The sequence below is a fragment of the Podarcis erhardii genome (assembly GCF_964252035.2).
Source record: "Podarcis erhardii genome assembly, chromosome: Z".
NCBI classification, from domain to species: Eukaryota; Metazoa; Chordata; class Lepidosauria; order Squamata; family Lacertidae; genus Podarcis; species Podarcis erhardii.
Window position 1 is genome coordinate 3,259,187 of NC_138504.1, and position 25,000 is coordinate 3,284,186.

The 25,000-nt window shown below is 44.5% G+C and overlaps 1 protein-coding gene across 14 annotated transcripts in view; it reads right to left on the bottom strand.

Annotated features, from left to right (window-relative positions):
- The window catches only part of LOC309333373 (5-hydroxytryptamine receptor 2A-like), a 241,512-nt gene that overhangs the window by 3,214 nt on the left and 213,298 nt on the right, over positions 1-25,000 (bottom strand). For all 14 annotated transcript variants that reach the window (XM_081846792.1, XM_081846791.1, XM_081846793.1 and 11 more), the window contains one exon: positions 182-382. In XM_081846792.1, the coding sequence (XP_081702918.1) occupies positions 182-382 (201 nt within the window). The remainder of the gene's footprint in view (positions 1-181; positions 383-25,000) is intronic.

A 25,000-nucleotide genomic window follows, 5' to 3' on the forward strand; every position in this document is an offset into this window, starting at 1 on the left:
CTCTGCCAGCCAATTAAAAAGAAAGCTTTATTGTTCGCAGCAACAGTCCATTATCATCAGTCATTGCAACCCATATTAACTGAAATTTATGGAAGTTTTTTCAAAGTAAATAGAGGCTGGAAAAAGAAAACCACGCCAGTATTTACAAGGTTATAACTGGCAACAAGGGAGGGTGACTTACCTATAGAGATGGTCCAAACAGCAGCAATTTTCATTATTGCCTTGGTGCGAGAATTAAACCGGCTGTGCTCGATGGGGTTACGGATCGCAACATAGCGGTCAAGAGAGATGGCACAGAGGTGCATGATAGAGGCAGTAGAAAAGAGGACATCTAAGGAAATCCAGATTGGACACAATTGTTTAGGTAAGGGCCAAGCATAATCTGAAACACAGAAAGAGAGAGTGGGAGAGAGAGAGGAAGAGAAGCAAGGGGAGAGAAGACAGATTAGTTGGGGGAGGGTTTCACACTAGTACTTAACAACCTAGTTGAGGCTCAGAATTGCACTGGGTGGCACATGAGAACTGCAGGAGAAATTCATCCCTTTGCATCTGGATGAAAAATGGCCTAATTCACATTTCTTGAACCAATACGGGAACAAAAACACAATTATCTTCTCTGAATTTTGGTGCTGCAGCTCTCTAGCCAAACTATGGATACAAAAATGTGTGTAAGAATACATCAGCAAGCAGAAATCGGGGAGAGGGCTTTGCAAAATAAAAATAGCACGTTAGTCAAAATTGCATACAAAATACGTATATGAAGAGAAATTTGCTCTAAAATTGCTGGTGAATTTTCACAGGGATTTTAAAAAGAAACCGCAAATTACTGTGAAAAATTAAGATTGGAATAAAATGGGAAACTGGGAGAAACTTAAACTGGTGGATTCAGTCACCCCTAGGGAGCCCCTAGGTTTGTAGTTCCCAAACCGGGTGCTATGAGAAATCTGCTGAAGTGCCAAGAGAAAGGAAATAAAGAAATCAAAGCTGCAGTGGGGGAGTCCCCATGGCTGAGCAGGAGAGCACAGGCTCTGCATGCAGTAAGCCCCTGGTTCAATTCCCAGCTAGAACAATTTTAAAGTATCAGGCAGCAGGGAAGGGGAGGGACCTGAGACCCTAGACAGCCACACAGAGACCTAGTCTGGTCTAGGTGGGCAAGGAATATAGCCTGGTGGCACCCAAACGTGGCTCCCAAGATCAGCCAGCACAGAACCCACTGAGATCCACTTCCATGTAATCATGCATGAAACTATGCTATGAACACTCCTAGATGCCCAGCCACAGTGTTTTAAATGTTGAATATGCTGGCTGCCCTTCCTACTGCCTGCCTTTCCAAGGGGACAGGTCAGGCCATGCTGCTGCACCTCGTTATTGAACGTGTTTGGATCATTTTATTGGTCCTGGAGCAGGCAAAGCCCTTGCTCTAAGACTGAGCTATGACCTTCTACTCAAATGGGAGTACAGGAAACTGCCTTAACCTGAGTCAGACCATTGGTCGATCTAGCTCAATACTGTCCACCAGGGCTGGGTGATATATCAATATATTGTCCAAATCTAGTTTGAAGTCCATACTGTGATATTGGTTTCATAATTTTTGACCTGGCAATATATCATGAATCATTCTGTGTGTGTGTGTGTGTGTGTGTGTGTGTGTGCGCGCGCGCGCTACACAAAAATCACAATGCGGGAAAAACTGTGAAGCCAGCCATTGCCTCCTCACAGCTCAATCCTTATTTCAGACATTGTGATATATTGGCATATCACAATGTTTAGCTGGCAATGCATCACAATGTTTAAAACCAGATATTGCCTAGCCCTATGTCCACCCTGACTGGTAGTGGGCTCTGCAGGGCTTCAGGCAGGACTCCGTTCCAGCTCTGTCTAGAGATGCCAGAGACTGAACCTGGAGGCTTCTATTTGCAAAGCAATTCCCCCCCCCCACTGTGCTATGACCCTTTCCCCAAGGAAAATCAGGCCAACTACCAGGGGCTGTGCAAATCATGGAGTCTCTCTCTTTTAGATAAGCAGAGAGAGGTTGCTAATTAGTTTTAAGGAAGGCCAGGCACTCATCCAAGATGAGAAACAAGTCATCCTCAGAGCCACCTTTAAATAAATAAGACACGTGCAGCTTAATGAAAGTGAGCTCAATTCAACCTGTGACTTAATTCGCCATTTGAGAGGTGATGACCTTCTGAATGAGGCACAAGCAAACATTACATTTCTTTCCAGAATGTTATGCAGCTGTTTTGCTTCCCAGATAATTTGTATTCATTCAGCTAAAAAAAATAATCCGGGACAACCCTAGTACATCATGAGATGAAGTTTTACTTGCATACTTGTCTGAGGGTGGTTCTTAGGGTGCATAAGATTATTTGTCTCATGGTGATCAGTTACCCCCTTTGCACCCTTAAATTGCCCTGCTGGGCTCACAACCAGAATGGCTAAGAGATGGGCATGGGAAGGGCTCCCCACTGTCGTGGCCCTGATTGGGAGGCAAGAAGTGGTTACTACTTTTTACATGGGCAGATGAAAATGCTGGGAGGGAATTGAACTATCTGTTCCAGCTTCCCCAACCTGGGTCCTCCAGTTCTCATCAACCCCACCCAGCATGGCTATATGATCTTGGCTGTGCTATCTGGGATGGTTGGGAATGGAACTCCAAAATATCTAGAGGGCACCAGGTTGGGGAAGCTTGCAATATTCTGACTTGCACTGGCTTTCCAGGGTTTCAGGCAGAGAGGAGTGGGGTGGGTCTTTTGCAACTCTTCTGCTTGTTTGAACTTCCCACCCCCAAATGCTACTATGTCATTTATCTCATTTGCCCATTGCAGCAAAATTACTTAACTTACACTATTGACATAATCAATTACATTGTCATCTCCTTCCACCCAGCTCATTTCAATGCAAAGGAAACACAGTGCAAATGTGATGGCAGGGTGAGGCGGGGTGGGGCCATGATATAAATAATAAGGTATCATTTGCAAACCAAAAGCAACAAAAACAGTGAACACTGATTGCATTCCCTAAATTGATTTCCATTCCAGACTTGGAAAAAATAAGCGAACACCCACATCTTCTGCTTCTGTTTCTGTCAGAATTCTTTGACATCCCTACCTCCCACTTAGGTTTTTTTTATTTTTATATGATGATGATGATGATGCTAATCAACTAAGAACAAGATCTAATTTAGGGCTGCTGGGGATTGAACCCAAGGCTTTCCCACATACAGATTATGTGCTCTGCTGATGATGTGGGCTGCCTGTTGTCAAGGTGAGGTCCTTTCGTTTGTGGCTGTTCAAGAGCCTATTATTGTGGCAATGACTGTTTAGATTAGGGATGGGGAGCCTGCAGCCCTCCGGATGCTGCGGTTTTGATAATATTAGACCATTGGTCTTGGTGACCTGGATGGAGTCCACAATGTTGGCTCCCTATCTGTGACTTGTGACCTACAGATCGGGGCATGCAAGACTCCACACACCCTCTGTTTCATTGAGCAAACTGGCAACCGTGACCCTGTTTGCCAAATTCCATTACAATTTCCTTAGAGTGGCCATTTCTCTTAGGAGTTTAGGGGCTGCAAATGGAACTTGTGGCCCATTCACAGCAGAATGCACAGACCATGGTGATGTGATGGAAGCATTTTTCATACTAATTCCATTTCCCTTCATCTGCTTCCCCTATCCACACACACACACACTTCAACAGCCACAGATTTTACAGAAAAGTGAGCAATTACATGGAGTTTAAACTTTTCTTGCACTTCATTACTCGTATATCCCCTGCCCACCCACCCCCACATCAGAAGTGAAGACTTTCTCACACTGAAAAGCAGCGTATGGCAACAGAAGGAGAAGCGATGCTCTCTCGTCTCTGCTCCATTCCCAGACAAGTGACTCGCAAAATTACCCCATCTTGATGAGGTGCATTGCTAATGGCCCTCATCATGCCACCTTCCTTTCCCTGAGCCGAGAGAGATGGGACAATTAGTCTAATCAGGCAACTTTGTCACTGGTGATTTTTGAAAACAAGCAAATCCTTCCTGGTGGGTGCAGGAGGAAGAGTCAAGGGCATCGCTGACTGTTGCTCGCCAGGCATTATTTAGGTCTCTGAAAACACGGCTCCTCTTTAGCTTTCATGTGCTGACATCAATGTGCTCCGGGTGGCAATCACTCTAATATGCTTTCAAGAAATGTCTCTTGACCTTGTTCCAACAGAGGTGGTAAACCTGTCTGTTTGGACAGCTTCAGACTCCAGGTGGGGGCTCACATGGTTGACTCAAACTCCAGACCAGAAAAAAATAACTTTTAAAAACCTTGGCACTTAGGGCTTACCTACACTTCTGTTTGCTTCACCGCTTCCACCCGGGGAAAACTCATGGTTTAGCACTTAATCAGAGCAAACAGCAACTGAGTTTTCAGCAGATTCCCATTTGTTCCAATTTATCACTAAAAAGCAGGTTTTCTGAGGAAAAGCGACAGGGCAAAGAGAAAACTGCTCAGACCCAATTCTAGAATGCACAGGGCAAGTGGAAAACCTCTTGGACATTCTGAGCATGCATGCCCTCCAACATTTCTCCAGTGAATATAGGGACAACAACAACAACAACAACAACAACAACAACAACAACTTTCTTAGAATCATAGAATCATAGAGTTGGAAGAGACCACAAGGGCCATCGAGTCCAACCCCCTGCCAAGCAGGAAACACCATCAGAGCACTCCTGACATATGGCTGTCAAGCCTCTGCTTAAAGACCTCCAAAGAAGGAGACTCCACCACACTCCTTGGCAACAAATTCCACTGTTGAACAGCTCTTACTGTCAGGAAGTTCTTCCTAATGTTTAGGTGGAATCTTCTTTCTTATTTTACCCGATCCAACTTGGTAGCCAGTTAGTGGGTGGTCACTTATTTTTATTTATTTTTACATGGTTTTTTTTAAAAAATAATATTTCAAGTCGTATGGTTGTTGTAAACCTCTTTGGGTTTTGTTTTTGAGAAATAATGCTATATTTTAAATAAATAAATTGGATTAAATGGGCGGGGACTACAGACTGCCATTTTGATGCCACATGTGATGATGTGGATGCTGCAAAAAAGAGGCACATTGTAAACATCCCACAGTTTTTCCCTCAAAGCTATGTTGCCTATTTCTTTAAAGGATTCTTCAAGATCTCAAATGCTGCTGAGTTCATTTACTGAGGCCACGTGAGGCTGCATAGCCTGATTTAGAGATGTTGAGACAAAGGGGGCAGTATGGAGAAATAGCGTAAGGAAAACTGGAAAGGAACAGAAAAGATGGAACAAACAAACAAACAACCAAACAAAAACTGAGCCCCAAACCCCTTTTCCTAAGGCACAAGAAGGACACTAAAAATTGTCAAATGATCTGGGGACGTGGGAGCTTCATCAGCTGGGTTCCACACAACAGTTCCCACTTTTAATTAAGAGGTCTCCACTCCTGCCCCCACTGAATTAATTTAAAATATAATAATAACAGCAAATGTATCTATTTTATTTCCACAGCTTACAACCTGCTTCATTGTTGGCATATCTTAAATGGGAGCCTTCCCTATTTGTATATCTTAATGGAACTAGTTTTCTTGATAAGATTCAAAATGCAGCCCCAGTAACCTCAACCTGTTTACTTGGCTCATAAGAAGGCGTCATGTGAGCAAGGCTGATAATTCATCAGCCAAAGGAAAGCTTTGGCCGATGGCTAGAGGTGAGTGCTGAACTAGGGATTTATGACATGGATCTTCCACACATGCACACACATGCACTCACAGTCTCTATTCGCCAGGAGAAAGCTATAAAGGACCACAAGTGGTGAAATGACGGGATGTCGTTCCCCTTGCAGAATTATTATAATAAGCATTTGGTTGGTAGCTGTGAGAACAGGATGTTGGGTTAGATGGGTCTTTGACCCAATCCAGCAGCCATATACAGAATTATCAGCCACCTTTCAAGAGCCACTGTACTCAAGCCCCTTTCACAATGTTAATTCCATGAGCTATGGATGCCCACCTGAACAAGGGCAAAGACAAAAGAGACATAATCATTGACTGCTGGCAGCTCAAAATCATCAGTCAAAGCACCCAAGCAATGAAAATGTTTAAGTCAATAGAAAATTAAGTATCTCCTTAAGCCCTTCCCCTGCTGAAGACTGGCACAGCAAGTTTCCTCCAAGCTTTCCGACATTCAAAGTGCCCTCCACTGAACCCTTCAGAGGCTCTTACAGATGATGGATTAATTTTCTGCCTTTGTAAAGTTAATGGCATTTCACTTGCCTGCTGGGGTTAAAAAGCCAACAGGCTGCCTTTAGAAAAAGGTCAGGGAGATGGACTGATGGGTCCCCTGACAGCAGCAGAGAGTCACGCTCCGAAGAGAGCAAGCCATGTCCTGTTCAAAATGAACCATGGCTCCTCTCCCTGACAGCTCAAGGAAATGATCTTCACCCCTCATTTGAATTTCTGCATGCAACAGGACCACTAAGATGAGTCAGGCAGAGATGGCAAGTTGCTCAGAGGCATTGAAGCTTAAGACTTCAAGCCACACAGCTTTGCCTCCAAGATGTTTCCAGCTTAGATAAGGAGAGGTAGAATTTGAGTAGTTATTGGCCTACTTTAGGCACATTAGGTCTACATTCTAACTCTTGTTGGAGCAATGCGTCAGCTCTCTTGGAGCTCTCCCAGGTTCTGAAAATCCTACCTGCCTCCTTCATGCCTGCTATTAACAATAATCTCCATGCTGAACCTCACCTACCACCTCCATGGGCCTCTGGCAGCAGACAGAGGACAGCAATCTGGCTGCCGAATTCTGCACTAGCTGAAGTTTCTGAACCATCTTCAGAGGCAGCCCAATATATAATGTGTTGCAGGAATCTAACCTAGAGGTTACCAGAGCATAGACAATAGTAGTTAGGCTGTCCCTGTCCAGATAGAGACACAGGTCTATCCAAAGCTGATGGAAGGCACTCTGCACCACTGAGGTCACTAGGCAAGCATGATCAGAGTTCAAGGACAGATTGCTGTCAGGCAAATGCAACTGGGGTGGAAAGCAGAGACAGTGAGAAGTATGACTGGGGAGAGGGGTCCTGGCCAGATACCAAGGACCGGAGGACCACATTTCCCCCCAGGCCTGATGTAGCTCACAATCACTTGGTCCTTGTTGTGGCTGAACAATGTTTTAAAATTGTCTTCTCCACCCCAACACTCTGCTTCCTGCACCACACTGAAGACAGACACAAATTTCTCCATCACTCTGGCTAACAGGACCCCCCTGACCCACCTCATCAGTGTTCTTCATCCCAAGAAACAGGACAGCGGACACCACTTCCGTTATGTCACCCTGGCATTTAATTACTGAGGAAGGTCATTACCAACTACATTTCTCTTATCGTGGGGAAATTCCTTTGAACTCCTATTTCAGCTCCCTGACTGCAGCTAAATTGAAAACACTGCTACTGCCTCCTTGGACAAGAGTCACTTCTTATTAAAAAGCAAAGTGGTATTTTAAGAGAGGGGTGTTATTTCCAAAAAGGGTTTTGTTATCAATTAATGAATCAATTAAAACAAGGGTTTTAAACAGACACCTTTGGAAGTGGCAAGATCTTATCAGCAAGCTCTTTTGCAAGGCAGCCTGATTCAGATTATCAGGGGCATGATCCAGCACTGTGGCTGGTAAGCATGGAACCCAGCACCTGGCAGCACTAGAGCCAATGACAGGCAGAACCAGCTGAGACTAGCTTTGCCTCCTCTCTCCTCCCTGCTGAATACTACATGAGGCAACACTGAGACCAAGGAGGAGGATGCTGACAGGCAGTGCCCTCCTTTAGGCTGGATGCAGGTGAGAAAGCAGATAGGTGGGGGCTGACAGAGAGCAGGCTGAGGTTGGTGAGGTACTGCCCCATTCATCCAAATGAGCCAGCTTCTACTGCTCCATTGAAATGAGTTGTGTGCATTGCTATCCCAATGCTTGCTAACTGTGGAGAGGTTTTATTCATTTATTTCATAGAATTTATATCCTGCTTGATTGCTATTGTTGTTGTTTTTACAAAAAACTTTCCAAGTGGTTTGCAAAATGAATAAAACAATAAAATTATCAATAAAAGCTGTAAGCTGTTAAAAACAACTATTTAAAATGTTTGAGAAAAATAAGAGTCAGTGATAAACTCAAATTGTTTTTTTTAAAAAAAACAAACAAACACAACATTCTGCATATTTGGGTAGGCTTACTGAAACAAAAATTTTTCTAGCAGGCACCAGAAAGAGTACAGTTAAGTCACCTGCCTGATGTCACTAGGAAGGGAGTTCCAAAACGCAGGTGCTGCCACGCTACAAGATTGATTGCTTACAAGTGCTGAATGGGTATCGTGCAGCACCTACAATGGAACCAGTTCTGCAGAACAAAGTGGTCACGGGGGCATATCTGGCCAAAGGTGGTCTTGCACTTAAGCTGATCACAAGTTATATACTGGAAGTGTAAAAGAAATAAGAAAAAAAAGGTAAAGGACCCCTGAATGGTTAAGTTCAGTCAAAGGCGACTATGGGGTTGTGGCACTCATCTCACTTTTCAGGCCGGGGGAGCCAGCATTTGTCCACGGACAGCTTTCCGGGTCATGTGGCCACCTGTTTTTCTTTTCATAAAAGAAAATACTGCATTGCTGCGAACCATGCAGCTAGCAGTGATCTTATTTGCGATTGATGTCGGCTTTCTTTGCAACCTTAAAAAGGCATTACAAATAGCTCGTTGGGAGGCCTTGTCTTCCTATTTTGACAGCTGGCACTTTTCCTTCTGCCTTGGCAAGGCAAAGAGCAGAAGCAAGGAGGAGGTTGTTGGTTGAATCAATCTCAGCGGCTGTGAGTGGCACATGAGTTTTCAAGATCTGTTTGCCAGGCAGAGACAGAGGATGTGAACAAAGACAAGTGTGGCCAGCACAGCATAGCAGTTAAGAGTGTGGGGCTAAAATCAAGGGAAATGGGGTTCAAATCCCCACTCAACCATGAAGCTCGTAGGCAGCATCCGCTCAGCCATTATCTCTCAGCCTGACCAACCACACAGGGCTTTTGTGAGGATAATCAGATGGGTAGAGGAGGGTGTGTTCTACTCTGGCATGAACTCCGTGGCCCAAACATCCCTTTAAAGGGAAATGAAAATGCAATGAGGAAATAAAAGTTTTAAGTGTCTTTTGAAGTTCCACAAAAAGAGTTGCCATCTTTGGTTTGTGCCTGGGCTCCTGAGACTTTAACAAACTCACAACTAGCAAAGGAATTAGCTGGTCACATTTTCCCTGCCAGTGAGATATCTTTGTGGTCAGAAAAGCTTCAAGTCTCTGATATCGGAGGTAATAAGCCACCAGAACTAGCCATCACTGATAGCCTTGTCCTGCATGAATTTATCCTTTGTCCCAACATTTAAATGCCTGCTGAAAACTGTTCTATTCCACCAGGCCTATGCAGGAAATTATGAGTTTTTTGTTTTGAACTTTTAAAGCTTTTACTGCATGCTTTTATGCTTTTTATGCTTTTATAATTGCTGTAAACTGCTTTAATAATTTTAAGGGGTATAGTGGTATACAAATATTGTTATGAATAAACAAATAAAATGCAATTTTTCTAGTTCCCTTTTAAAAGCTGGTGCAAATTGGTGGCCATTTTGTGGTAGCAAATTCCATAGTTTAACTCTGTGCTTCCTAAATATGTACTTTCTTTTACCAGCCCTGGATCTTCTAATGGTCAGCTTCCAGCTCAGGTTCCAAGGTTATGTGACAGGGAGAAAAACTCCATATTCACCTTTTTTGACATCATGGATAATCCTGTACACCTCTACAGGTACCCTCTTAGTGACTTCCCCCTCACCCTCACCTTCACCCCCCACTAAATCACAGAGCCCCAAATATATTAACCTTTCCTCCTAAGAGGGTTTTCAGGACACTTTGCAAGCTCTACAATATCCTGTGTGCAAACAAATCCCTGCTCACCCTTAAAGCTCACTGGGTTAATTTAGACCAACCATCCCTTTGTCGGCCTGACCCACCTCACAGAGTTGCTATGAAGATATAATGGGTGGGTGGATGAGAGCGAAATATGACACCCAGAGCCCCATGGAGAAGGGGCAAGATAAAAAATAAAGGGGAAAAAATAAATATCACCCTCACCTTCTCATAGGAATATGCTGCTTTATATCAAGTCAGACCACTGGTCTATTTTACTCAGCACTGTATACACTGATTGGCAGCAACTTTCCAGATTTGGGAGAGCAACAACCCTAAACGACCTAGGAGGTCCTCTCCAACACTATGAGATCATGATTCCACATCAATCCCTCATGTGCTAATTTTCTAGGTGCAGGAAAGTGTGTCATTGTAGTGAAGCATTCCGCCTGCGTTGTAACTGAAGCCAAGGGCAGCTCCACGTGAAAGTGACCGTGTGGGCTGGAAGGCCTAAGGCCTAAGCCCATCTGATCCCAGTTGCTCTGAGTTTGATGTATTGTTTGGGGAGGCCAGCACAGGGTGAAGGCCCCCTTTGTGGAAGGATGCAGATATCAAATATGTGTGTCGGGGGGGGGGGAATCCTCTGCCTAGTCATCACGCCCACTCATAGGGCCTTCTCCAGTATCAACTATTTTGGACCCTATAATCACCAGATGAGGCCTTGCTGCTGCTGCCACCAGGGCTGCCTGACCGGTGCTGACACATGGCAGGCCCTTTTCAGTGGTGGCTCCCCCATTGTGGAATGCCCTCCCAAGTAAGATCCCTGCCATTAGTAACTTTCAGGAGGAATTTGAAAACATTCCTGTATAATCAGGCATTTGGTGGATGAAGGGCACTGTGATAGCTTTTAGAATATTTTAAATGGAAACTGCTTTTAGACATTTTAATTCTGATTGTTTTTAGAAAGCTTTAATTTGTTTTAGAATTAATTTTTCTTTTTGTTCTTAAATTGTGTGTTTGCTTGCTACCCTGGGCTCCTTGGGGAGGAGGGGCAGGGGATAGAAATGCAATTAATAAATGAAATATTTTTTAAAGCTCTGTTCAAAAACAGGAGCTTGAAATTTTCAACTGCCTGTTAGTCCCTCATTATGGCAGATTGCCGAGCAAGGTTGGGATGCAGGAGTAAAAATAGCCCAGGAAGCACACACATTTTAATTAGCATTTTGACAAACATATGGCAGTTAACACAACACACACAATTCATTCTTTTTAACATACTAAATACTTTGGAGGTAATTATTTTTGTTTTGTGTTATTCAGAACATGAGCAATGCTGCTGTTTAAAAACCCAAATCCAAACAGAACTTGCTTTTCAAGCCAAAACCACAAGAGTGTGATTGTGCTTAAGAAGCAAGTGGCTCCACGGGGAGGCTGATGGGCAGAAGAGCAGCTCCCTGTGCTCAGAAGGAGGAATCCACTCATCAGACAGACATGGCAGAGTTGTGATCTATCAGCCAGGGTCAGCAGTTGGCAGCCTGCCTGGGCATTAGGGATGGAGCAGATTTGTCAGTTTCAGCTTTTCTTCTTCTTTCTCATTCTTAAGCTCAGCTCTGAACATTTCATTCATTCATTCATTCATTCATTCATTCATTCATTCATTCCCTCCTTTTTCCTTCTATGGAGCTCAAATTGGCTTCCATAGTTCCTCTTCCTCTCCATTTTCTGGTCACAACAACCCTGTGAGGAAGGTTAGACTGAGAGGCAGTGAATGGCCCAAGATCACCTAAGCGAGTTTCATGGCTGAGTGTGGATTCGAACCCTGGTTCCCAGAACTTAGCCCAACACTCAAGCCAATACACACCACATTGTCCTCTAAAGGCTACATTACCCTGTACCATACCCTCCAAAATTCCTCTGTTGAAAACAGGGACATTCTATTCCACATCACTATCACTGCTGGGGGAGGGGGGGGGAGAGGCATTTTTTTTTTTTGGCATGTTAATATTTTTATTAAAGTTTTTCATTTTGCAAACAACCAGAGCCCAGCTAATTCCAGCACCCACCCTCAACCACCACAACATCCTTGCCCCACCCCTCAAACTCCAGCCCCCCACAGGCTTGCCTGCACCCCACCAGCAACACCCATCTCCATTGCACATTCCCCCCCACCAAGAGCCCACTCCTTCCTAGGGTCTCCTCCAGCTGCTGCCTTCTCTTCAGGCCTGACCTGGCTCACTTTCTCCTTCTCATTTTTATTCAGCATGGCCAGCTGTGTGAGTGGCTGGGGGCCTGCCAGGCAGGAGAGCCCCAGCCTCCCGTGGCAGGGATGGAGGCATGGGCATCCCTCTTGCCTTGCTCTCCCTTCTTCTTCCTTTCCCTGCTGCTGCTCCACCACCAGCTGGACAGCCTGCCTGGCTCCCTCCCTAGGAGGACCTGGTGCAAGAATGTTTCCTCTTTCCCCACCCCTCCTTCTCCAACTCCCAAGAGCGGTGACAAAGGAGGAGGAGGAGGAGGACGAGGAAGAGGAGGAGGAGGAGAAGGCTGCCTCAGTCACCAACTCACACTTCCCCTAATATGAAGCCATTTCCAGTTAACGTACCTCAACAAAGATGGGAAGTTGGGACTCTGTGTGACAAAATAAGATACCTTGGTGGCTTAAGGGTTTTCATGACAGTCCCAGCATTTTGGGGGCAGTTGGAGACTTTACAGTGGTACCTCGGTTTTTGAACATCTCGGAAGTCAAATGTTTTGGTTTTTGAAAGCCATAAACCCAGATATAAATGCTTGTTTTCTAACACTTTTTGGAAGTCGAACATGCCACGCGGCTTCCGCTGAGTGCAAGATCCTGAATGCTAGCTGTCGGCTATTGAGGTTTTGGCTTTTGAATGTTTCAGAACTCAAATGGTCTTCCGGAATGGATTACATTTGAAAACCGAGGTACCACTGAACCTGTAGTCCCAAGTGGCCTCCCAACCAAGTACCCTTCAGGCCTGACCCTGCTTAGTTTCTGAGATCAGACGAAATCAGGGTCATGTGGCCATAAAATTTCTGCATCAGTTGTGATATTTAGTTGTTGCTGTTAGAAAAAGGCCTCACAAAAATCAGCAGCCTTTTAGGATGCATTACTCCTGACAGGTACAGTTTGCACATGCAATTTTGCCTGATACAGTGGTACCTCAGTTGTCAAACGTAATCCATTCTAGAAGACCATTCAACTTCTGAAACGTTCGACAACTGAGGAGCAAAGGGTGGTCAGTAAAGTCGATGGAGAAAATGGGGGCGGAGATGCAGTGGAAGCCATTCAACTTCCGAGGTGTGTTCGAAAACGGAAGCATTTACTTCCAGGTTTTTGGTGTTTAAAAACCAAAATGTTTGGCTTCTGAGATGCTCAAAAATTGAGGTAGCACTGTATCAACATTTTTGCAAGATGTTTTACTGATACAAAATACTTTTGTACATTATTTTCAGCAATATATGCATTTTAATGCAGAATACTCCCAATATATGCATTTCTGTACACTTTATTTTTTTGACTAGAGAACTGCATTGCAAAATTTTGAGAGGTGCAAGTTTCGAAGGACAGCTGTGTTTCAAACTTTGGGGAAACATGAGTTAGGCATACTCAAATTAACACGCTATTTTGCTTTCCAGTATTTTAAAACCCAACTGCTACAAATCATAGCTGCATTTCACTCATGCCCCTCACTCCTTCCTTGGCTGCAATAAATCCAGCAGAAAGCATGAACTATGGTGCCTATTGGAAAGTCAAAATCCAAAGAGGCAAATGGGTATCACAGCTGAGGAAACCACAAAAAGCAAGCAACAAGGAAAAAACACAAGCTGTGTGTCATGCCGATTGTCGGCAAAACACTTGGAAGTGGAAATCTGGAGCTTTGAAGCCTTGCATCTGTCACTGAAGAGAAAATGAGGGGTTGGAAGTGCCTTGATGGAGATGAAGTGCAACAGGGGCAAACACAGGCAAATGGCAAGTAAGTGTGAAAATGGACCATAAGCTCTTCACCAACACTTCTAGGTCCTCTGGGTAGAGGCTGTAGCTCAGTGGTAGAGCATCTGCTTTGCATGCAGAAGATCCCAGGTTCGATCCCTGGCATCTCCAGGTAACGATGGGAGTGTCACCTGCCAGACACTCTGAAGACCTACCATACCTTGCCCCTGAAGCAAAATCAGAAAGCACTGCTTAGGGGAGGTGTTCCGTGGTAGAACATCTACTTTGCATGTGGAAAGTCCCAGATTTAATCCTTGATGGCATCCCCAGGTTGGACCGGGAAATACTGCCTGCCTGAAACTCTGGAGAGCCACTGCGTATTGTTTCTCAAACTTGGGCCCCCAGCTGTTGTCCCCATCACCCATGACCACTTGTCCCACTAGCTATGGATAATGGGAGTTGTAGTCCAACAACAAGTGGAGACCCAAGTTTGAGAAACACTGCTAGGCAGTACTGAGCCAGATGGGCCAATGGTCTGAGGTAGTATGAGGCAGCTTCCTCTGTGCTTATGAGACCCATCTTTTAGTCTTTCTGCTGTAATGACCACACCACAAATCACCCCAGGCCACCAGAGGTTGTGCTTTCCTTTTTTTTTTAACCAAAGCAGATGTTGTGGACTGGTTGGCCCAGAGAAATAGTGGGAGGCACCAGTTGGGGAACCACCAAGAGAAGAAAGGCTCAGAGCCTGGGGAGTGGTGGTGGGACAACAGTGAGAAGCCTGGGAGGAGGAGGTGTTGGAAGCTGAAGAGGCAACAGGGTTTAGTAAGCTGGGAGAGTCTGTGGCAGAGGAAGAAGCTGAAGTAGGGTAGGAGGAAGGTTGAGAGGCAGAGATGAGTCAGGCTGGTGAAGAGACAATGGTGCCTCACCTTCCTGCTGCAACAAGCTCCCCTCCCCCCTGGTTTCCCAGAACCAGAAAAGGCATGAAAAGGGCAGAGGAGAGGTTCGCTGCACACAGCCACTATCTCCGATTGCTTGGGAAAAGCCCTGGAAAGGAGTGGACTTAGATGGCTGTGAGGAGGTGGGGACTTTCAGTCTCAGCAACTGATTTTCAAGGAGTAAGGCTACTGGGGATGAGCTGCTCTGTTCATTGGGCCTGCTACTCAACCAAGTCTGTGGAGATCATGTTTTGCTAATAATTAGTTAACTCCAACTTTGAACTGTGTGATTACTGATTAGCACACTCCTGTGACAGCAGCCTGCTGACCTCTAGATGTTTGTTGGACTCTTACTCCTGTCAGCCCAAGCCAGTTTTAGCAGGGATGATGTTAGTTCAGAGTCCCCCAGTTTGGAAAAGGATGCTCTAAGATAAAGCACTTGCTTTCCTACCAGCCAGTGCTTCACATCCAGCCAGCATGACCAAGGGTAAGGAATGATGATTGCTGGTGTCTAAAGCATCTGGTGGGTATAAGGCTGGGGAAGGCTGGGTTTTAAATACATGGCCAATTGTACCACACTGATGTTTGACTTCAAGTCACTGAATAGTAAGCCATGGTTTGTTCAGTCTATAGTTTGTTTAACAAACCATGAGTTGTCCCAACCCCCACCATTTCTGCAAAGTTTGCTTTGTTTTCCAGATGCTCTTGCCTTGTGCCTTTGCATCTTTGTCAGCCACTGGGGTGGGGTGGCCTAATGGCTAAGGAAGGGCACTGTGCTCACAAGTAATACCACCCCATAGTTAAAGCCACCCAAGGTTTGTAAGCCATGAACAAGCTAGGCTTCACATTGTGGTTTGTTGGCACTAAATAAGCCACAGTTAAGCAGCTGCGGAAGGTTTGGATGATCAAACAAATCACAGATTAATAAGCCGTGGCTCAGTGTACTTTGTGAACCAGACTGTTTTCCCTCTTGATTTATTTGCGCGCGCTCTCTCTCTCTCTCTCTCTCTCTCTCACACACACACACACCAAGCTTTAACTCAGTTGTGTTTGACACTCACTGAGTCATTGATTTCAATTTCAAGAGGCCTGAGGGTAAACATTATTAACACGTTTGTACTGCGTTGTAATATCATAAAACTCGTCCTTAAGGGACAGTTAATATAGTTGCATTTCCCCCCTTTAAAAAATCAATTTAAGGCAAAACAATCCCCCTTTTAACTTTTTTTCCCTAATTAAGCAAAAGCAGCATCCAAAGAGGCATGATATGGTGTAGGACTACAATTCTCATCATCCCTAACGGTAGGCCATCTTGGCTAGAGCTGATGGGAGTTGCAGTCCAACAAAATCAGGGGCGGACACAGGTATTCCTCATTCCTCAAATTACTGGATGCAGCCAAACCTGGGAAATTTCATAGAGAGCCGGTGTGGTGTAGTGGTTAGAGTGTCAAACTAAGGACTGGGAGACTAGGGTTCAAATCCCCACTCGGCCATGAAGCTCACTGGGTGACCCTGGGCCAATCACTGCCCTCAGCCTAACCTACCTCACAGGGCTGTTGTAGGGATTAATTGAAGAAGAGGAGAACCATGTGTGCCACCTTGAGCTCCTTTGAGAAAAAGGTGAGATAGAAATGCAATAAACGAGTGATGAATAAAAAAAATTTTGCTGCCTAAGGCAACTGATGGGTGTTTCCCCATTCAGTTTACTGAAACCAACTGAACTGGCAGCTGAATTGTAATTTGACACTGGTCATGGAAGGCTTGCTTGGAGGGTACAGGACACAGAGCTCTGTCCTCCAACAGAGGGGAACAACCAGAAGTCTCAGGAGGAATGGTGGGAAGGGGATGAATCCATCTGTGCTCCCTTCCTTACCAATCAGCCCACTCTGCCTAACTGTACAACTAACTCTGGACACAGCTCTGTGTGGATATTGGTGGAATTGAAGATGAAGACTATTCCATTCCAGGTAGGAAATACATGACACACCAAGAAGTGAATCAAGGTTGAAGCAGAGCTGTAAAACCCACTTGGCTGCACCCACTTCTGTCAAATAAAAAACAAACAAACCTGGATGTCTGCACATTCCCCATGTGTTGAAAATGGGGAACCACCTACCAGCATGCAAATCCCATCACCCCTGACTACTGGCCATGCTGGGTGGGACTGTTGGGAGTTGGAGTCCAAGAACATCTGTGTGGAAAACACAGGTCTTCTCACTCCTGCTTAAGTGCCTCTTTGCACCTAATATTTATCACTGCCCGCCTTAAGCTGCTTAAAATTGTAGCAGCTGAATATGCCAAACACCTGAATGCTCCTCAGGGGAATGAGGACTGACTGATGGTTGGCAACCTGGGTTTGCCCTCTGTAACATGTGAAAATGGTGAAAGGCTGACTTTGGCAAGGATGCCCCTCGCTAACAAGAGTGCTGAATCCACAACCCGCTCAAGAGATTCCCTGTTCAGTTCTTGCCAATGGTTCAGTTCCTAATACAATTGTCAAACGTGACTCCAACCATGTAAGCCAACAGTTAGCTTTTATCTGCTGCTCTCTGTACCTCGCCATCTATTAATTAACATACTTATTTAATTAGTCCTTCAGGAATTGCGTGCTACAGAAAACATTAAAGGATGTCAAATGCAAGTTGTCCATTAGTGCAAGACATTACCAAAAAAAAAAAAAAAAAGGGAAAAAAGAAGAAGAAGAAGAAGAGAAGGTTAACTGATAAACGTTGCAGAGGGCAGTGACTTGACTGACTTGGGCTGCTGATGTAATGGGCTCATGGCACTGACTGACACAATTTATGTTAACATATTATTAGAAAAGGGGAGGGAGATGCTTTTGAGAAGAACAGGGTGTCCGAGCAAATGCTTGATGCGAAAAATGCTTAATTGACTTCATTAGACTCAACAGAAGAGAACTAGACTTCCTTGTGCAAAGTGGAGCATCACTAGGAGCAAAATACGTTCTCCAGGATAATGGTTTTCAAGTGGGAAAGCAAGCCCCCCACCCCCTTGCATAAAGGAATATATTCAGAGATGCACGCTTTTAGGTCAGGGAGCGGGGAAACACTCTCTCTCTCTCTCTCTCTCTCTCTCTCTCTCTCTGTGTGTGTGTGTGTGTGTGTGTGTGTGTGTGTTAAGCATTCTTGCTTATTAATAGTTTTGTAGCAAAGTAATTTTAGACCCTGGACTTTAATGGCCCTACAGAGGGTGTGGAATATGCATTACTTCATTTCTGAAGCACACAATTGGCATATCTCTCCTTTCATCCAGCCTGTCCCTACTTCTACATTCCAGGTACGTCACAGCAAAAGGATCAAGAAAAAAGAAAAGAAAAACAGCTTGCCAATCCAGATTTTTGTTTTTTAAAAGAAAGGTATGTGCACTTTTGCATTTTAATCTCATACAAATCATAGCACCATCATGACTAAAGGAAGAAAACCAGGTTTGCTTCAGATGCTAAGCACATTTATTGGGGAATAAGCCCAATCCCATTGTAGAAAAGGCTAATAAGTTATTAAAGTAAGAATAACGAAACCAGCATCTACAACCATGTATGTACCCAGCCTCTGGCTACAATCTTTTTTAAAGGAAGGGAGGGAGGATGTTGTGCCAACCAGAGCTAGTCCAAGTGAGCATTGCCATGCCCAGGCCAGCTCTGGTGCTAAGGCTGGCTAGTTTGCCACTGCCACATCATCAGCTGCTCTCTAGTTGGTCACCTGAGACCTCCCTAGCCCAAGGGATCCTGGACTTCTCTCCAAAGTCCAGCAATCAGTGTACCACTTTTGCAATTAGGATCTCAAGCCATTCACAGCTATCCTAGGAGACACATCACTTTCATATAGTCAGCGCTAGCTGTTGCTTGTGTGATTGATCACTAAACATACTGAGCATTGTTAATGTTCTTCAAGCTTAGGTCCCGAGACATTGTTGTTGTTGGACCCCAACTTCCATAATTCCTACCCAGGTTAGCTGATGATTGGGGCTGTCAAAGTGAGGGGACAGTGGTAGCTAGTTGTAGCCATATTTCTGCATCAGATTGCATTTTTTTTTGTTTTTAACTCATCATGAATACCCATTAGCATTTAGGGGCAAATTTCTGTCATACACATTTTTATATGCAATCCGCCTAATACCTCAGGTTACAGACGCTTCAGGTTACAGACTCCGTTAACCCAGAAATAGTACCTCAGGTTAAGAACTTTGCTTCAGGATGAGAACGGAAATCACGCAGCGGTGGCATGGCAGGCCCCATTAGCTAAAGTGGTACCTCAGGTTAAGAAGAGTTTCAGGTTAAGAACGGACCTCCAGAATGAATTACGTTCTTAACCCGAGGTACCACTGCAAATACATTTTTCCAGAGCAATTTCCCCTAGTTATAATGCATCCTTGCATGCTATTTTTACTAACACATGCATTTATATGCCCACTTTTTTCTTGTATATGCATTTTTGTACACATTGTTTGACTGGAGACAAACTGGAGGCAAAATTCAGAGAAGTGTGGCTTTCAAAGGATAGTTGTGTTTTGCTTTGCATTTGGAAAATTCAAATTTTCAAAGTTAGTCTTTAAATGTGAGTTGATCTGAACTTTCCCCTCATTCCTTAGTGGTAGAGCACCTGCTTTGCATGCAGAAGGTTCCATGCTCAATCCCTGGTTTCCCCAGATATAGCTGGAAAAGACATGGCTCTGGAACTCTGGAGAGTCACTGCCAGTCGGTGTCAGTGAGTCTTCCTCAACCTGCTGCCCTCCAGAGGTTCCTGACTACAAGTCCCATTTGGCCCCAGCCAGCACAGGAAATGGCCAGGGAGGATGTGGGGCAGAGGACCAGAAACATCTGAAGGATACCAAGCTGGAGGCTGGCTTGGACCCTGACAGACACTGGAAGAATTTAATCTTAACAAAAGCTAGCACATAGAGTTGAAAGGAAGAGGCTGTTTTTAATATTCTATTTCCTATTCTCTTTCAGATGGCTTTCTTGTAAAAGATGCTGCAGTCCTATAAGGTTTTAACTGCCTGTAATGTTTTTCAAATCTTAGGTAGTTTTACTGAACGATCTTTGCTGGTTCAATTTACTCTTTTATTATTCCAGCCAGTTATTTGGCTTTACATTTTTTGGGGTGCAGTATGATGATTTTGTAAGATGTTTACTTTTATTTGATGTGAGTTTTGCAGGTTTATTTGCACTTAGATATTGTATAGAAGGCACTTTGAGAGGGATACACACACACACACACACACACACACACACACACACACACAGAATCTCTTACCAAGGATTTGATGATTTCCCAGGAATGAAGATTAATGGAGACTGTGGTGTCTTTAGGGCATATTATTTTATTTATACCTATCTACAAGGTAAGCTTAGGATGGAGTGTCTCATAGAACTGACATAGAACAGATCTTGTCTCCCCCATTAGGTTCCCAGGGATATCCCCAGGTCATAGCTTTTTGGGTCCAGCACAGAGAATGACAAGCCTCTATGTATCCAGATTCCAATAGCCAAAACCTACATGTACCCTGACCCCTTTGGCCTATGGCTCTCCATCTTAAGACAACGTGGCATCCAGCCAGGTGAGGTGTGAAAAGGCCCACTCATTTGTCCCTATGGCAGAAGGACAACGTCTTTAAGATGCTGATGGTGGGTACTTAGCTGAGCGGCTAAGACCAAAGGAACCGGTTTGACTGGTTCAGCAGGATGCCTCTTCTGGATTCTAACTTCAGAGGTTCAGGGCCATGGGCATACACAGGAATGGTGCATACACAGCTGTCAGTTCATCCAGGCTCCAGCACAGTGTCATCTACACTGACTGGTAGTGGGCCCCAGGGTTTCAGGCTGGAGTCTCTTAGCCTTTTCTTCTCCCAAAGATATCCCACAAGGCAGTGGAGGTTTAGGACCAGAGTTTTCCTTCTTCCCAGGTGGACGAGCCCCATCTGCCCCTCACTTCCCTCTACAGCACATGCAGAAACTGCTTTCTTGACTTTTGGGCCCACTATAGGTATCATTCACTCAATCGGCTGGAGCCTGTCTTGCATGCAGGGGAAGTTCCTAGCTCACCAGGGTCTGAGAGCCATCAGCTCCCCATACCTGGTTTACCCAGTCACTAAAAGCCATTTTCCAGGGTGTGGCCGCTGTCTCATGCTGACACCTTCTGGGAGCCCCAGCTGAGAGCTGGGGGGGGGGGACCAAAGGTGACAAACTCCCCCAGAAGGAGCATGATGTGTCCCCCACCAGAGGAACTACCTCTCTCCTAACACCCCATACACAACATGGCAGCATTTAAAATGTCACAACACAGAGAGCTGAAATGCTATGGTCATTCTCCTTCATCTGCATTGCTGCTTGAGGGCTTGTGCTGGAGGAGGAGGAGGAGGAGAAGGGGGCAGTTTGGAGAAATGAGGCCACTGCAATCCCCACCCCATTCCTTTCAGCACCCTCCTGTTTCAAAGCCTAGCAGCATGACCCAAAGATTCCAGCAGGAGTCTTTCATTTTGTTTCAGCTCTGAACATTTCCTCCAGCTGTTCCCAATAGAAATACCATGGCCTTCACCTTCAAAAGCCTGCTCACAGGGTGTGAGGGGTTTCTATGTGAAATGATGTCTACTGGTTTTTATATACTGATTTGATAGAGAGAGAAAAGTGCCGGAGGCGGGGGGGTGGGTGGTGAGGAGGACATGTGGGGAAACGGTGAAGAAAATATGTGTGCAGGGGGCATTTGATAAAATGAACAGCAGCTTTTGAAAGGTGAGATTCAGCTCTGAAAGACAAGCTGCTTCCCAGGAAAAGTTTCAGGGGCCAAAATCCTTGTAATGTGCAACTGTTGGACAAGGGTTCACCCTGACTGCTAAAGCTCTGTGGCAGAGCATCCATTTTGCATGCAGAAGGTCCCAAGTTTAGTCTCTGGAACCTGGGGAAACTTTTTCAGCCTGAGGGCCATGTTCCCTTCTCAGCAACCATCAGAGGCTGCAGGCCAGTGGTGAGCAGGGCCAGAGGCCAAAGTGGCTGGATGAATGAATGCAAATTTTACACTTCTACAATAGACTAGCTTCTGCACAGACATCTTTCTATCCTCTGCCCAGGGGAGCAAGAGGCATGATCAAAGCTCAAAGACACATCCCAGTCAGGCAAAACCACTCAAGGAAGGTGCAAGGCTGGACAGAGTGTATGCAGCCTGCAGAGAGATCTAGGGGCCAGATAGAGAGACTTGAAAGAGCCACACTCACGAGTCTTTTGCACCCCAGTATTTATCCAGGTTCATAATCGTTCTCCAGGGCTTCGAAGCAGAGAAAAGCCTTTTTAATCACCTGTGACTTGAGACCCTTTTAGCTAGAGAAGCAACTCAGAGACACAATTTCCAATGTTCATTCTTCCACACAAACGGAGACGCGCCAGCAGCCAGCCACACAAGCCCAGGTGCATGAATACTTCAAGGCACAATGGGCATTAAGGGGCCTCTTAATGCTTCTGTTGCAATTAAGAGGCTGTTATTCAAAGTGGGAGGTCGGGTGGCAATTTCCTTTAGAGCAGATGTTGGACCAAATGCATTTTGGTTCAGAGAGAGACTGATTTACAGGTATCAAAGGGCTTGCTTAGGATTTATTACTGCTGCTGTTGTTTTACAGGTCTCCACTTCTAATGGGTTTGTCCCAGGCCACCATACTGGACTGGGAAAGTTTATCCACCATAGTTCCTGTGCTGGTTCCTTTAAGACTGGGTTACTGCAGTACCCTCTATGTGGGGCTTCCCTCATAGCTGCAGTTAGTGCAGAAAGCTGCAGCACGATAACTGACAGGAGGAAGGCCCTGTTAATACCTGTGCTCAGATATCTGCACTGGTTGCTGCTTTGCTACTGGGCCCCATTCCAGATGCTTCTATTAGCATATGCAGCCGTTAACAACTTGGGACCAGTTCACCTAGGAGATCTCCTTATCCCTACATGTGCCCAATTGGCTGCTTCACTTAGTGGAATTGGCACCACTGCAGGTGTCACATAATATCCATTTCACATCTGTAAGAAATTGATCTCTTAGTGTGACAGCACCTACACTTTGGAACTCCCTGTCTATTAACATCAGGAAGAAACCTTCATTGTACTCTTTTTGGCACATTTTTGTTTAGACGAGCCTACATAGATATCTAGAATACTAATATGTCTTTAGTTTATTCCTAGTTTTAAGGGAGACAAATTGAAATTGCAGAGTTTTGAGAAATTAAAAAACAAAGTGCAAGACTGGCTTCATTATTATCAGATAATGGAGGCTTATAAATTGGACAAGAAAATTGGATTCCAGGTGGAAAAATCGAAATTAGAAACAGAATTGTTAGAACCCAAAACTAAGATTTTGTCAAAGATGTATAACTTGCTGCTGAAATGGAACACTCAGGATGAAACGGTTAAGTCTGTTATGATTAAATGGGCACAAGATGTTGGACATAATATTATGTTTGCTGACTGGGAACAGTTATGGACCACCGGTTTGAAATTTACGGCATGTAATGCCTTAAGAGAGAATATAATGAAAATGATTTATAGGTGGTACATGACCCCAGTCAAGCTTGCAAAAATTTACCATTTGCCCGATAATAAATGTTGGAAATGTAAAGAGACTGAAGGTACATTCTTTCACCTTTGGTGGACGTGTCCAAGGATTAAGGCTTTCTGGGAAATGATTTATAATGAAATGAAAAAGGTATTTAAATATACCTTCTTGAAGAAACCAGAGGCCTTTCTCCTAGGCATGGTTGGCCAATGGGTGCCAAAGAAGGACAGAACTTTTTTTATGTATGCGACAACAGCAGCAAGAATACTTATTGCAAAGTATTGGAAGACACAAGATCTACCCACCCGGGAAGAATGGCAGATGAAGGTGATGGACTACATGGAAATGGCGGAAATGACTGGCAGAATCTGAGACCAGGGAAAAGAGTCGGTGGAAGAAGATTGGAAGAAGTTTAAAGACTATTTGCAGAAATATTGTAAAATTAATGAATGTTAGAATGATGTTGGACAGAAATTAAGTGGTTTCCAGCTGTAATGCTTAAGAGATACGGAAAATAAGGTTTTGAAATAAGTAAAAAAACTAATGGTGAGGATTTGCTGAACAAACAATCTGAGTTGGAATATAAGAAAGGGAGGTATGAGGAGGTCTGGAAAATAAGTTAAAAGAAAATAAGTAAATGGAAACTCTATGTGTTTTTAATTGTTTTTATTTTTGTATTTTTGTATTTTTGTTGTTTCTTTTCTTTTTGTTTTACAATGTATTACTTTTGAAAACTTCAATAAATATCTTATAAAAAAAAAAGTTTATTCCTAGGTGTAATTTACTGAACATTTTAATTGCTTTTACTAATGATTTTTGTTGTTTTTGTAAAGCATTTTGAGGTTGTTGGTTTTTTTAATAAGTGGTATATAAATTTTATGAAATAAATAAACAATAGCCTGTCTCATTTTGAACATGCAAAATGAAAGTGACACTCTTGAGCATGTGCAAAGTGTTTTCCCTTGCTGCAGTGGATGTCCAGATAGCCACTAAGCATATGATTAGGAGGGGGTTGCACTGAAAGCAGGACTGAACTCTCCACACAACAGCTGACGGATGAAAATTTCAGCCCTGCTTTCTGCAGGGATTAGCTGTGTGACATATGATGTCAGGTGGAGGGCAGGTGAGTACAGCCTTAGGGAAATGGCCTTGCGTGCCAAAGGAGGAGGCCTGTTAAGCCTGCATGGTGGAGGCGCCCCACCCCTGCACCTAAGACAAAGCCTGTGACCTCCAATGAGACCCCTCCCTCCTTGGAGAATCTATGGTGCCATGTCACAATTCTGTATTTGAATGAGGAAATGGCACTGGGAATGAGGAAAGTGAGCTTAGTAGATGCATGGGGCGGCAAGGGGAAAGTTAATATTGAGGGAACAGCAGTTGGGTTTGTGAGCAGCATCAGCAATGGCACAGGCCCGTATTCTTCCATTGCATATAAGGCCTGCAGAACGCTCCAAAGGTTCCAAAAGTTGTTTTTTCTTTTAAGGCTGAATTATAGTTTTGCCCCGGGACACGGGTGGCGCTGTGGGTAAAACCTCAGTGCCTAGGACTTGCTGATCGCATTGTCGGTGGTTCGAATCCCCGTGGCGGGGTGAGCTCCCATCGTTCGGTCCCAGCTCTTGGCCACCTACCAGTTCGAAAGCACGCGTAA